A 14,319-nucleotide genomic window follows, 5' to 3' on the forward strand; every position below is an offset into this window, starting at 1 on the left:
TACTCTAGAATCAAACTGGGAATGGTACTGCCACTGTCTCTTTGAAAGGTTGGGGGAAGAAACACTCAACTTGAAATTGGAAGGAAAAACAAGCAAACAAACAAAAAAACCCTCCCAATAAAAGGAAAACTGTAATGAGGGACGGCAGTCCAGTCCACGCCAACAGGCTGATCTTAAGTGTAGCCTAGTGAGGTGATTTTAACTTAAAGATGATTAAAGAACCAGAAAAAGTGGCCTTTGATTAGCAAAAAAGGAAAAAATTCCAAATAGTGTGGCTACAGCACTTTTGGTTAAATTATGTATTGATAAGTAAAAAACATCAACCTCTAATTCCCAAAAAATGAAACCAAACAAAAAGGCTTGATACTTGAATTAAAAATATAAATAATTCTTTTAAATTAGCTGAAAGTAGTAGACCAATTTTTTATTTATTCCCGTAGAGGGTTAAGATGGGTGAAGAATGACCGATACATCTACATAACCATATTCCCCCTCGCCTGAAAAAAGTAACTATAAACATGCTATGTGAAAACTGTATGTATATTTCTTCAACACTCCCAACGTTTTCCCCACAGGCCTTCTCGAGAATAAACATGCAAGGTGTGGAGATGGCTCATGAAAAATTAATATTTTAATTACCACTTAAAATCTGCAGTAAGGGCACACCCATGTTTGAAATTTAAGGCGATGACATTTCCAATAGAAACTAGAAACCAATGCCATTCTTACTGATTCCAACAGTGTGTGAGCTGCTTAACTTCGGTTCCAAGTAGGTGCAAACGCGGTCACGCACCCAACACGACTCTTACTTGAAATGCTCAATGTCCAGATGTTAGGAGGCAGAGGCACATAGTTAGAGATTATTTATAGCCACAGTGTTCTTTTTTTATTATGGTTGAGCCAAATTATGAGAATCCTTTACTTCGGTAGCACATAACCTTTCTGAAACTGCTTCAAACGAACCCCAGGAAAACATAAACCACAATACATTAAATATAGGTGCTAACCAAAAAACACAGAGCTTAGAAGGTGATCGTAAGACAGGAACACTAGTCAGAGGGTCCATAGACTCTGGCTAAGGAAATTAACCCCTCCGGGTCTCGGGTTCCTTGCTTACTAGTCGAAAAGGGTTCTTTGATTCACCATTAAAGTCTGATTCCTTTATCCTTTAGGTGAGAATGAGCCTGTTTAGAAACCAGCTAGGCTAGGGGCGCCTGGGTGGCGCAGTCGGTTGAGCGTCCGACTTCGGCCAGGTCACGATCTCGCGGTCCGTGAGTTCGAGCCCCGCGTCGGGCTCTGGGCTGATGGCTCAGAGCCTGGAGCCTGTTTCCGATTCTGTGTCTCCCTCTCTCTCTGCCCCTCCCCCATTCATGCTCTGTCTCTCTCTGTCCCAAAAATAAATAAACGTTGAAAAAAAAAAAAATTAGAAACCAGCTAGGCTATTGGGAGGCCACACCCTCCCCAATATATCTCACTGCATATAAACCTTCTTGGCTTGGCGATTAGCTTTAAATTCACAGGGGGAGGCACTCAGCATGCGTCTGGCCACTCCACCCTCATTTCCTGCCTTCCCTTGGAGACCCTGAGTCCCTGACCCCCTCTGCACGCTGGATGGCAGGCCCTCTGGCACACGCAGGACTGCCCAGGTTTCTGGGACACTGAGTTTTTCTGGGTGTCTTCATACCCATCTGTTCAAATACAGAAACGCCAAGGTTCATACCATTCACTGCAAAAACGGCCAGAATGGGATCCTGTTTTGCAAGAAGTCACGGGGCAGAAGTTTTTGACACAGGCTGAGCTAAAAATGCTAGGCTGATGGACAAATAAACTGTCCAACAGGTGGAAACACCGTTTTGGAAATGGAAATGACCGAAGTCCACGGCAGCAGGTGAAAAGCAGCAAGGGCCGCAAAGACAGAGCCACCTTCTCCTGATGGCACACAGCCCCAAGTGCGATTCGGACTTGAGTAACCCAAGATGCTTCCTCTCTATCTGTTTACAAAGGACAAGAGCGACTTTCCTTGTACTCCAGCTTCTCTGGGTCAGTCCTCCGTCACGCACTCAGTTCTTAACCAGACTCAAGTGATTTCGTTGCCGTTGCCGCGATTATTTCCTGCCATCTCGGCAACCACGTTCCGCAGAGAGGAAAGTCATAAAACAGCCACTAAAGGGAGACGTCGTGGGTGTGCATAATGATGGTTGCTAGCACTTTTCCAACTCCCAAATTAAACAGAGATAATATGCGGATTCTACACTATTTATATTAACTTAGTGCTGCTTTTCCCTGCTATAAACGCTCACTCGCCCGAAAACTGGCTGGCTGCATAATTTGCCAGGAAAGAATGCCTGCCTTTTAAATAAATTGTCTCGATATGGAAAACCGAGCAACCAGCAAAGACCAGAGCAAGCAGTGCTCCAAACGGAATACTCACCCCTGTGCTCACAAGAGACAACATAATCCTCTCATTTAAGGCTAATGTTTCTCCTTGTTTCATCTTGATCCTCTTCTTATCCAGGCATTTCATTGCGTACCTGGAAACATAAATGTTATTGAAAGAGCTGCGCTGGAAAGAATCCAAGCTGCTTTAAACGATCCATGTCGTACTGGGGAAAGTTTCTAAAGACTCGGGAAGTGTTTGAAAGAAGCAAAATGGTACTTGCTGACTGTCATGCAAAAAAAAAGAAAGAAAAAAATTATAAAAAAGAAATATTTATAAAAAAATGTATTTTTTAAATTTTGCACACGTTAAGAAAACATTTCAACATGGAGCGTCCCTCCTCACTCCTTGGGTGGGGGCGGCACACAGTAAGCTCCTTTCCAAGAGGACCGTGTGGAGGAGAGGGGACAGTGACGTTATGGTGGAGAAGCCTGACAAACGCGACCTCAAGTAGGCAGTCAAGGTCAGCATCAACAGTGAGGAGTCATGTTGACGACGGGCACCCATGATAGGATGCGATGAGAATGGTGTTCTGCCACTGGGGTCTTCCTTCCAAAAGCCCACAGCCCCAGTATAACCAGGAGGAAAGCATGTCTAAACTGGAAGACATCATACAAAACACCTGGCCACGGGTCCTCAAAGCAGCACAGCCCATCAGAAACAAGGAGAGTCCAAGAAACTACACAGTCTAAAGGAGCCTAAGGGGACGAGAGGACTTAAATGTAACATGGGATCTGGTTAACACAAAAGGCCATTGGGTAAAGAGTAAAGTAAAAAAGTAAAGGGGCGCCTGGGTGGCTCAGACGGTTAAGTGTCCGACTTACGCTCACAGTTGGTGGGTTCGAGCCCCGCATCGGGCTCTTGTGCTGACAGCTCGGAGCCTGTTTCAGATTCTGTGTCTCCCTCTCTCTCTGCCCCTCCCCTGCTCATGCTCTCTCTCTGTCTCTCACAGATAAATGAACATTAAAAAATTTTTTTTTAAAGTAAAGTAAAAAAACCCCAAAAAAGTAGAAACTTCAGTGAATAATAATGTATATTAGTTCATTTGTTAGGACAAATGTTCCATAGTAACATAAGACAGAGATACTGGGTATGTTTTTGAACCCTTTCTGTAAGCCTAAAATTAGGTGTCAAAAATAAAATTTGAAATAAAAAGGTGTCAGGGGCGCCAGGGTGGCTCAGTCGGTTAAGCATCCATCGGCCTCTTGATTTTGGCTCAGGTCATGATCTTATGGTTTGTGAGATCAAGCCCTGCTTTGGGCTCCATGCTGGGTGCAGGGCCTGCTTGGGATTCTCCATCTCCCTCCCTCTCTGCTTCTCCCTCATGCACTTACTCTCTCTCAAAAATAAAATAAAATAAAATAAAATAAAATAAAATAAAATAAAATAAAATAAAATAAAATAAATAAAATAAAATAAAATGTTTCTTTAAAAATTTTTAAATCAAAATAAAGCTTTAAAAATTAAGCAGTAATTAAGATATTAATACCATTACACAAATAGAAGTTCCAGTTAAATGAGAACCTGAAGTAGACGGATGTGAATAAATTTGGTGAAAATAAAACTTTGGACATATTGTTGCTGTTTAGTTGCTACTGTGTGTTGCAGTAGTATGCGTAATATTTAGCTTTTAGGAACTGTGATTTCAGCAGTGGTCAAGATTTTGCAAGAGTGCAGAGGGCAAGACTCAAACACTGGCAACCAACAAAATGAAAAGGGACTGCCCATGCTCAAAAAGGCACGTTCTAAAATGCTGTTTGATTGGTTTGTTTTTAGTTTTTTTAAGTAATCTCTGCAGCCAGCGTGGGGCTCGAATGGACCACCTGGAGATCAAGAGTCACATGCTCCACTCACTGAGCCCGCCAGGCAGCCCTGATTTGTTTTTAATCTGGATATTGAAGTTATCGTATTTTCAAATAATAAAAAGAATCCGTAAGACTTTCATATAAAAGTTGGTGGAGAAGAAAGAGCTGACAACTTAAGCTTTTTGAAGCCTTGGAACAAACTTCTTTTAAGGTAATGCAGACATGCTATTTGGCATTGTCTATAATCGCAGGTTAAAGAAAGAAGGATGATTTGTCAGCAGCACAGCAGAAAGCTGAAAGGACATTTTCACAGGGGCCTCAGGGGCTTCAGAACTCTGTGTGTGACTATAAGTCCCACTTTACAAGGCCCCGGCACACAATGTGGATGTTTGTCTGGCTGTGACGGGACACAGAAAATCCACTTGTTTCTAAGCGATCATAACTCACAATGTTATGACTTAGCAAAAGAGAGAGGGATGTTCAAATTTGATATTTGCTTTTCTTTTTAGAGAGAGAGAGAGAGTGCGTGCACAGGAGCAGCATAGAGCAGGTGGTGGGGAAAGAGAGAAAGTGGTTGAGAATGTCAAGCAGGTTCCACGTCCCGCCCGGAGCCCGACATGGAGCTCGATCCCACAACTCTGGGATTGTGACCTGAGCCGAAATCAAGAGGCAATGCTCCACCGACCGAGCTACCCAGCCGCCCCCAAATTTGGTAATTTTATCGACTCTCCCAGGAGCTCTTTATAACAAATCCACTGATGGAGACGTTAATTTGCTTAGTTAAGGGATTACACATGAGAACATATGAAGTAATGTCTTCTTCATTCAAGTTCTATGATGAATTTTCAAACTGTGTCCTACTGCTTCTATCACTAGCCCCTACCAGGCTGGCGTTTGGAAGAACGTTCAAACTGCAGACCAGAGAAGCTGGCACACATGGGCCTTGAGCCCCTGGGTTAAGCCAGTTGGCTGCCACTGGCTTCTGAGCGAGGTGGGTGGCAGTTCACGGATGGGCTCCAGGATCCACAGGGACTGAGCCTGGCCGCTTCCTAGCTGTGGGACTCCCCGGTAAGTGTCTACCCTTGTTCTAGAAAGTGGAAGACAGTTTTCCAGACACAGAGAGTTGCGTGAAATAACCAACGTAATGCAGGGACACACGGTGACATTATTGACTTGCACATCATGTGGCAGATTAGCAGATCTCCCAAATACCTGGGCCGTGAGGAAGGAAAGCGAACACATTTGGTGAAGCGGAATAAGCGCCAAAGGAAGAGCGACACTTAGCGTCAAAGTCCACCGCGGGAGTACAGAATCGGGACAAAGGACGGGGCCGCAGAGGACTGTTCGCTAATACGGACTATGGAACAGGCAGTTATCTGCAGGCTTTACGATGTACCATCCCGTTCAATTCTCACAACCGGGAAGTATTTTCCCCACCCTACAGACTTGGGCGCAGAGGCCGAGAGAAGGCACAAACCTCGTGCCGGCCGGAAAGCGGAAGCCGGGTCTGACCCGGCCATGGGACGCCAGGGCCCCCACTCTGGATCACCAGGCCATCCTGTCTCAGCAGGGCACCAGACTTCAGAGGCCCGAGTGCCAGACACTGGGTTCACCCCACGCGGGGCCCCAAAACAGGAAGACCAGTGGGTGTAAGTTAGTGAAGGTGAATTCCAGCCCCCACCTACTAAAGATCGTGCCAGTTACTGGACCTGTCTGAAACTAAGAGGGCCACCTGGCCAGGCCGTCAGTGCCCAATCACGGGGAGGACCCGAGCAGAAGCTGAGTGATGACCCGGTGGTGGGGGGAGAAGGACACTGAATTCGCTGACCCCAATTACTCCTCTCACACCGACTCAGACCAAGCCGCACAGACTATTCCACTTTGCTGTTATTCTAAAAGGCCTGTCACTCGATCAAACTGGTGGTTCTGGGCCTATCAAACTGTATTTTCCCACTGTCTTTTGCTTTTGGATATATGCTCACGTAAACAAACTGCTTCTAAAAACTAGCCCCCCCCCCCCCAACACCCGCACCACTTAAGAACTCCACCATTCACTTTCCGGAAGAGCCTCACACCCGGCACACGTGCATGTTAACTGCCTCACAGCAACCACCTGTACGATCAGCGGCCGACGCAGTCATGGAGACCCATGATCATGGCCCTCCTAGGAGGGCATCCTGTTCGCCAGGGCTCGAGCTACCCAACTACGGGAACCGACATCTCCTGGGATGTTACCACCGAAAAGCGTATGTGCTAAATCACGGGGGGTCACTGTCTAGAAGAAAAGTTCTCTCCTCTGCAAAGCAGAGAATTCTTTGCAACCGGATTGGCCCGGGAGGCGGCACAGAACGCCCCTTCTTGGTCACTTCTAGGTCCCAGACTGCTTCCCCCACGGCCTGAGTGATAGGGGCTCATGACACATAGTCACTGGCTAACTTCCCATTTCACCCTACGTGATGGAAGTTCCAGCCAACTGTTCCCATTTCCGATGCCTCACAAAAAACAGCCCTTTTCTTTCTGAGGTTAAGTTACTTCAGGAGTGAGATCGGGGGCCTCCACAAATCTATGCAGGTGTTTTCTTTTGACGCAAGCACAGAACCCATAGAAAGCTTACATTTTTCCAGTGTCTGCTTTCCTGCAACCATACACTTCACCAAATCCTCCTCGTCCAATGATTCTATGCACGCTGAAATCATTCATGGTCAACTGTGAATTCAAAACATGACACGAAAACACAGAACTGCATTAAAATCATGCTGTTATTTTCATGCAACACACAGTCACCAAAAGAGCAATTCTGACAGCGGGATCCGCCCTTTCTGCGACTGATTCCCCGGACTGCAAGACGAGATGGGCAAGGCTGCAAGACGTTCTAGAACCCCCATGTGCTCCACCCTCGAAGCGCACAAAAGGGAGGCGAGTGGGACGAGGACAGAGTGGGAGCCGAGTCAGACTGTTTTTCCGCTCTCCTGCGTTTTAGGTCGTAAGCCGTATGCCCCGAAGACAGGGGAGTGTGAAATTTCTAGTCCAAATGAAAAGCCACCTCAGCTACTCTGAAGCCGGAAGTGTGGGAACAGCTCAGCAATTCCAGGAACTGTCATGGTAAAAAAAAATAAGTCTACATCGAGGGCATCTATGTTTTCCTAATAGCGGGCCATATGATGAGAAAACTCGGCGGGTGCCGGCCATGTGAATTTTTTATCGGTAACGTCAGGGAATCGCTAGGACTCATGCTGGGCATGTGAGCATGAAACAAGACCCGAAGTAGGAGGAAAGTGTATAAAGAGGCTTCATTCATAAGCCCTTTCCTTGTGTCAGGATCTCAGCAATGCCCCACCTCCCAAGTAGCTTTAACAGTCTTCAATGGTACAAAGGCAGACAGTGAGCCCGATGTCTAAAGGGGCAGTCGGAAAAGAGCAAACACCTTAGTAGCTTATGCATGCTGGCAAGTTAAGGGTCAGGTTCCTGAAGGGTTCCCCCCACACAGCCCTTGAAACACATTTGCAGCCACAGCTAACTGGGCCCACAGGCCTCACATCTGATGCTCAGGGGACAGACAGCAGGACATGAGCACCCGGGGTCTGCTGAAGGAGCAGAAGCGTGAGAAAGCTCTATGGCAAATACAGAGGATATTTTTGAAAAATGTGTGATTTCCCTCTTGTTTCTACAATCCTGCCAGGAACTGTGAAAGAAAGGGGAAGTTTAAAAAAAAAAAAAAAAAAGAAGAAGAATTAAAAAAAAAAAAAACCCACACACACACACACACACACACACACACACACAACTGCTTCTCCCAATGGTATCCTCAAGTTAAAAAAAAAAAATCCAGTTGATGATTTCTTTTTCTTACAAATGGACATGAAGGGGAACGTAAAAGATGCTGTATCGAGAAACGAGGGTATGGGGCACCTGGGTGGCTCAGCTGATTTAGCGTCTGACTATGGCTCAGGTCACGATCTTCGGGTTTGTGAGTTCAAGCCCCGCGTCAGGCTCTGTGCTGACGGCTCGGAGTCTGGAGCCTGCTTCGGATTCTGTGTCTGCCTTTCTCTCTGTCCCTCCCCCGCTCGCGCTCTCTTTCTCAAAAACTAAATAAATAATAAATAAACAAACATTAAAAAAATTAAAAAAAAAAAAAGGAGGGTTCTAAAAGTGAAGCAGGGGGCATGCCCCAGAACTTGAGGTTGAAAGCTGGAAGCAGATGAGCCTTTCGGGAAATGTGTGTTAGAAAGTAGCCGGTTTCTGAGGGCTGCTTTTCTCACTCTCAAAAATATTTTAAAAAAATAATAAATTTTAAAAAAAGGAGTTGAAACCTGGGGCTAATAAGAGATGCCATCATTCTTATGACAAGATTAGACCTAATAATAAGAAAGAGAAGAGAGTCTTTACCAGGATGCCGAAAGACAAGAGCATGTGGGAAGCACATTCTGTAGGAGACTTGTATTTTTTACTACTATTTCTGTGGGTCAGTCACTGCTTAAAATACCCTTTCTTAACTAAATAAACACATCCTTATATGAATGGGAAAAAAGAATTAAACCTCGAACTGTTTACGAAACCGGGTACGGGGGGATGAATTCTTCTTACGTTAAAGCTGTAAGGGAGACATCTGTTAGTGGCGCATTACCCGTGGGAGTGTGCTCCGGGATAAAGTATTTTCTCACGAAGTTAAGCCAGAGGAAGTTTTTATTTAAAAAAAAAGGGGGGGGGGAGAATTAAGAGGATACTCACATGGATGTTTAATTCTACGTTTTTCCACTGGCAAAATCGGGTGAACTTGTCACTAAAAAAAGAATATAATAATGGTCACTGAAGAGTCACGTGTCACAGGAGTCGGGTTGACCGGGCAATGTTAACAGACAACCTCAGACGGAACACCTGTGTTGCTTCTTGACCAGAGGCATGTTTTCTTCAACATGTTTCTCGCAAAGCATTCCCCAGGATTCGCGGCTTTATTTTACGATTCAGGTGAAAGACAGCGTGTTCCCCTTAAACTGTGGTTACTGCGTCTCTATCTGAATCGGCACCGTCCAAGAGAAGGCCTAATGTGAGCCACGCTGGTAGTTTAATCTGAATACTGTTACTTTCCTGAACCCCAGTACAGCAAAAAAACTATCATTTCAACACGTAATTGGTATAAAATTAGTAGCGAGGCATTCTACAACCTAGTTCCTACATTTGGTTTTGAAACTTAAGTGTGTATTTTGCACTTGGAGCCCATCTTCATTCACACTCGTCACACCGGTCATTTCAAGTGCTCAGGAGTCACACGTGGCTAGTGGCTACCATACCGGACCATGCCGCTCTAAGCGACAAGAAAATTAGTATTTGTAAAGAATTCTAAGAACAGCAGACACCCCATGGGGCTTTTCATGTGCAAGGCCCTGGTCGATGAAGATGCCCATTCCGCAGCAGAGGAGACCCAGGCGTGGCCAAGGTCACACAGTGAGAGGAGTGGTGGGGCCAGACCTGAACCCAGACCCAGCACTGTTGCTCCAAGACACAAATGCTGTAGGAGAAAAAGCCCCTGAGGCTAGAATCGCAAGATGTGCCCAGTCCTACTGAGCCGATTTGCTCCCACAATTTACTCAACTGCGTGAATAGATTTTTCTTCTAGGAAGTAAGAAAAATACCTATCCCCACACCTATTTTAATACAGACATGATTTTCATTAATCAATGAGCAACACCGTCTAAGGGGTGTGTTTTAAAACATTTTTTCAAAAGAATTGCGTTCTTGATTGAAAGCTCCTCAAAGGCAAAGAATATTCTTGGTGACTGCTGGATTTCACATAGCCCCTGGCACAATTCCTTACACAGGCACAGTATCCAGGGTTCTTTGAATGCATGAATGAATGAATGAATGAATGAATGAGACAGAGAGAAAAAGGGAGAGGTGGGGGGAGGGAGAGAGTACTTATGAAATGCACGGTACAGGAATTATCAGCACTGTAACAGAATGCCTTAAGGTATCTAAATATCCCAGTTTCCTGGGGGTTTCATTTAATATGCCTTCTTAGGATCTTTTAAAAATATTGCTGAGGCTAATATAATCACGTTGAAAATCAAAAGCAGAAGAACTCTTTACAATTCTGAGGCATCTTTTGTCAATGAATCTAAAATGAAGCTTACAGAGTGTTTCACTGATCTCCCTATCATCTCTGTGGGGTTAGTCAAATTATATTTGGAGAGTTTCTGAAAGTTATTTCAAACGTTTTGGTTTTTTTAAGGCATGATGAGTCCAACCAGCAAACACACACTGGAGTGCTCTCTATGCTTACACCATGGCCGTGCCTTTGAAATTCACTTGGTGTGTTGGCCCAGCTCCTACTCCCTTCCCTCATGGATTCTCGAGCTCAGAGCTGGCAACAGGGGCTGGTGATCTGGAGATTTACAAAATTTACAAGATTTACAAACTTGCGAACTAGCTGGGGAAGATTAACAACCTGGGAGAGAACCATCCTGCTGACCAAGAGAAGAGGGAACCAAATCCCAACACATACCCTGCCCTAAAAGAACACACCCCCCCCCAAAAAAAGGAACACCCTCAAACTCACATTTTGCCCTTGAGGTATGGGTTTGCTGTAACAAGCTCTTCTTTAGGAAGTACAGATAGCCCCCAGGGTGTCCGGGGTCAGTCATGTGTCCATGGAGGTTCTCTGAGTGCTATTTTTGGTCAATACCTAAAGCTGGAATTGGGCACTTCCTGACAGAAGAGGAACTAGGGCTGAGGACAGAGCAGGGCCTGGGCAACAGAGGGCTCCTGACAGCCAGCGCCCTTGCAGATGACATATGGCCACCCCAGAGGGAAGAGCAGAGGTTAAAGATACAAAAACAACCGGGGTGCAGTGCGGGCAGGGTGTAGGGTAAGCATTTTTAACCCCAATCTGTGACTCGGGCTTAAGACTGCTGGGAAATTGAAGTTCACTGCCTGACGGAAGCTCACATCCCAGAGTCAGCCCCGCCTGGAACTTAGCCCCGGGGCCCTGCCTGCTTCTAGTGAAGGCACAGACCGGCCAAGGCACTGCTGAAGATTTCCTCATTATTACCAGGCTGCAGTGCAGGCCCTTGAGAGACCGCCTTCACCGTGAGACCCTGGGGGAGTGTGGCCAGTCCCGCCGAGGCCGAAGGCTACAACGTTCTATTTATGGAGTGCCCACGCTTTTCAAAACCCAAACACGAAACTCTAGGTCTGACAACGGAGTTTTTAAATTCTCATTTGAGACTGTGGTCACAGAAAAAGAACCCAGGACAGTGTAAAAATGAAGAAATTCGCTTTTAAAAAGCATTTACATGATACGGTGAATAGTTTCAGAAAAGATGATTTCAGAAAATCCAGTACACGTGCTGGCCTAAAGCGCAAACAGCTGGTGTGTGTGTGTGTGTGTGTGTGTGTGTGTGTGTGTGTGTGTGTGTGCGCGCGCGCGCGCGTGCGCACGTGTGTGTAAATGCAAACAGCTGGTGTGTGGGGGGGGCACTAAGAGCCAAAGGCTTGACCAGCGGGGAGAAAAGTGACAGGCAGGCTGGCCTGGTGGCTCATGAAAGAACCTAACAGCAAAGAGCTACAGGACGCCCCCCCTCCAAGTTTTATGCCCATCCCTGTTTTTCCCCTCTGCCCCAATGATCACGTAAAAGCTCTCAGCTGACCCAAGAGTTGGACAGGTCAGATTTTCGAACCAACGGAGATGGAGACAGCGCGGGCAGGCCTCCCGCTGAAACCCAGCCAGCCTAGCCCCTCGGAATAAACTACTGCTTTATGGCAAAGTCTCTGCTCCTGCTCAGAGAAGTGTAATAATCATTTGTATGCATATTCGCTTCCCCCAAGTACTGACTCTACTCCAGGATAAAATTGTCTCTTGAACTCTAGTGGAATCACACCACCACGTTTTTTGTTTTGTTTTGTTTTGTTTAATTACTTTAGTTCAGAGACTATGGGGAGGGGGGAGCAAAAAACCGCCGTGAAGAAGCATTTGTTTTTAAAGGGCAATTATGGAACAGCTGCGGGGCTGCTCCAGCACCGAGACACAATCATCATGTCGCTTGTCGAGAAATTAGCCGAGTCTGTGGAGAGGAGCACAGTCTGTGCGAATGCAGATTCGGTTTCAGAAAAGCCCCAATTCCAGCGGTGCCTGTTCACAGAGGAATACTCGAAATCCTGATGTTTGCCCGACTGCTGGGTGCCTGAAAGGGCACTTTTGCAGGCAGCACTGAATGCGTTCAGGGTTTTATAGGACAAGCACACACGTATAGTCTGAGCCACTCAAAGGGAACGTATTTAGCAGGGATCGCAATAACGTATATGAGCACAGACGTCTGCCTGGACCCTTCAGTTCCATTACATGAGGAATCAAGTGCAGGCCTGATCCACTTTCGGGGGCAGGATCTCAAAGTGCAAACCAAGGAATGAGGTTAACAGAACAGGGCTTGCATTAGCAAAGGTGTCCCAATAAGCTACTTTTAATGTTGTGGTTCCAGAGTCTATTTAAACTTTAGACCATTTTGAAGCTAAAGAGATTCAAAATGAAGAGACATTAAGATACGTGAATCCTAAATAATACTTTAAACTACTGAGGTAACAGTCTAAGGCTAAGCCTGGTGCATAGTACGTGCTCAGTCAAGTACTTGTCAAATGAACAAACCAGCACACATTTTAATAAGGACAGAGCTCCCTGGGTAAAAGGAGATACACCTGTACAAGATTTTATATATATATTAATGTGTTAAAATAATGTTCTAGCAAGTATCCCCCCCAGAAATGTCACATATACGTGAAGTTTCATACCTTTCCATAAATTTTTGGAAAATGTTGCCTCGGAGACTTTCACAAATTTCTTCTATGTAGGGCTGGAAAGGATGGAAAAGAAATTCCACACTGCGTAAATAGGAACCCGTAACACAAACTGATGAGGCTCGGACTGGTGGGAGTTCCCACTCTTCCACTTGCCCTTGTCAGTGCTTGCCCCGTTTTCAATAACAGATTCATCACCGTGATTGTTTACTTAACAGTTATCTGCACTATTCAACTGCGAGTTCCAGGAAGGTAAGGACAGGTCTGTCCTGTTTGCCACCGAATCCTTACGGCCTGGCATGGTTCCTGGAAAGTCACAGAGGCTTCCCGGGTGACCAGAGTTGGTTTTCCGGGTGTGTGACCCATGCAGCCCCATAGGGCTGGCACCCAAAAGGGCCCACTGCTTGGTTTGGGGCCCTTCTATCGCCATCTTGAAATTCTTAATTTCTGACCAAGGGACCCATGTCTTTCATGCTGCACTGGTCTCTGGAAGTTACACAGCACATTTTGTTAATTAATAAGTGTTGCTAGTCAGCATCGATACTGAGTTTTAAAGACTAAAAGCTAATGCATCCATGGAGTAAATGGGTTTTTTGTAATTAGCTATTTTACTCATTGACTTTCTACCTCACATAATCATAGAGATGAGGACAACCATGGGGAAGAGTTAATCCCTCTCCTCATTTTGCACATACGGAGGCTGGGGCACTGCGGGCAGGTGCTATCCCATGGTCTCTGAGCAAATTCATGGCTAGACCAAGATTAAGGGCTCCTGGCTCATTTGTGCAGTGCACATCCCTTTACAGAGAACAATCTGCAGGGGACCCTTGTATAACAGGAGTCTGAACCACACAAGTCCACTTATACCTTGATTTCTTACAGTACAATATTGTAAATGCATTTCCTTATAATTTTCTTAATGTTTTCTTTTCTCTAGCTTATTGTAAAAATACAGAATAGAACATATATAACATACAAAGTAGGTGTTAATCAACTGTTTATGTGACCAGTAAGACTCCTGGTCAATAACAGACCATCAGTAAAGTTTGGGGGTGGGAATCAAACGTTATAAGTGGATTTTCGACTACAGGGGGGTCAGCGCCCCTATTCCCTATGTAGTTCAAGGGTCAGCTGTATGTATTTTGAAGTACTTTTGCCTTACCTGGAAAAGAGTGGATGTCACTTGTTTCTTGGATAGGTGACTTTGTACATGTTCTACAGCTTGCTTTGAGAACGGCTTTTTTATTAAGAAAAAAAATCAGAAAACAGTTATTTTTTTTCCACAAATATAAA

General features: G+C 45.4%; 1 protein-coding gene across 2 annotated transcripts in view; it reads right to left on the bottom strand.

The window, feature by feature from the left end:
- Positions 1-14,319, bottom strand: part of GRK3 (G protein-coupled receptor kinase 3) — a 131,712-nt gene that overhangs the window by 43,278 nt on the left and 74,115 nt on the right. The window contains exons 5-9 of one of the 2 annotated variants that reach the window (XM_047826890.1): positions 14,189-14,263; positions 13,021-13,082; positions 8,971-9,022; positions 6,857-6,948; positions 2,432-2,531 (exon numbers count right to left, since the gene is read on the bottom strand). In XM_047826890.1, coding sequence (XP_047682846.1) covers positions 2,432-2,531; positions 6,857-6,948; positions 8,971-9,022; positions 13,021-13,082; positions 14,189-14,263 — 381 coding nt within the window. The remainder of the gene's footprint in view (positions 1-2,431; positions 2,532-6,856; positions 6,949-8,970; positions 9,023-13,020; positions 13,083-14,188; positions 14,264-14,319) is intronic. The other variant, XM_047826891.1, reaches the window with a different exon arrangement.

The sequence above is a fragment of the Prionailurus viverrinus genome, chromosome D3 (assembly GCF_022837055.1).
Source record: "Prionailurus viverrinus isolate Anna chromosome D3, UM_Priviv_1.0, whole genome shotgun sequence".
Lineage (NCBI taxonomy): Eukaryota > Metazoa > Chordata > Mammalia > Carnivora > Felidae > Prionailurus > Prionailurus viverrinus.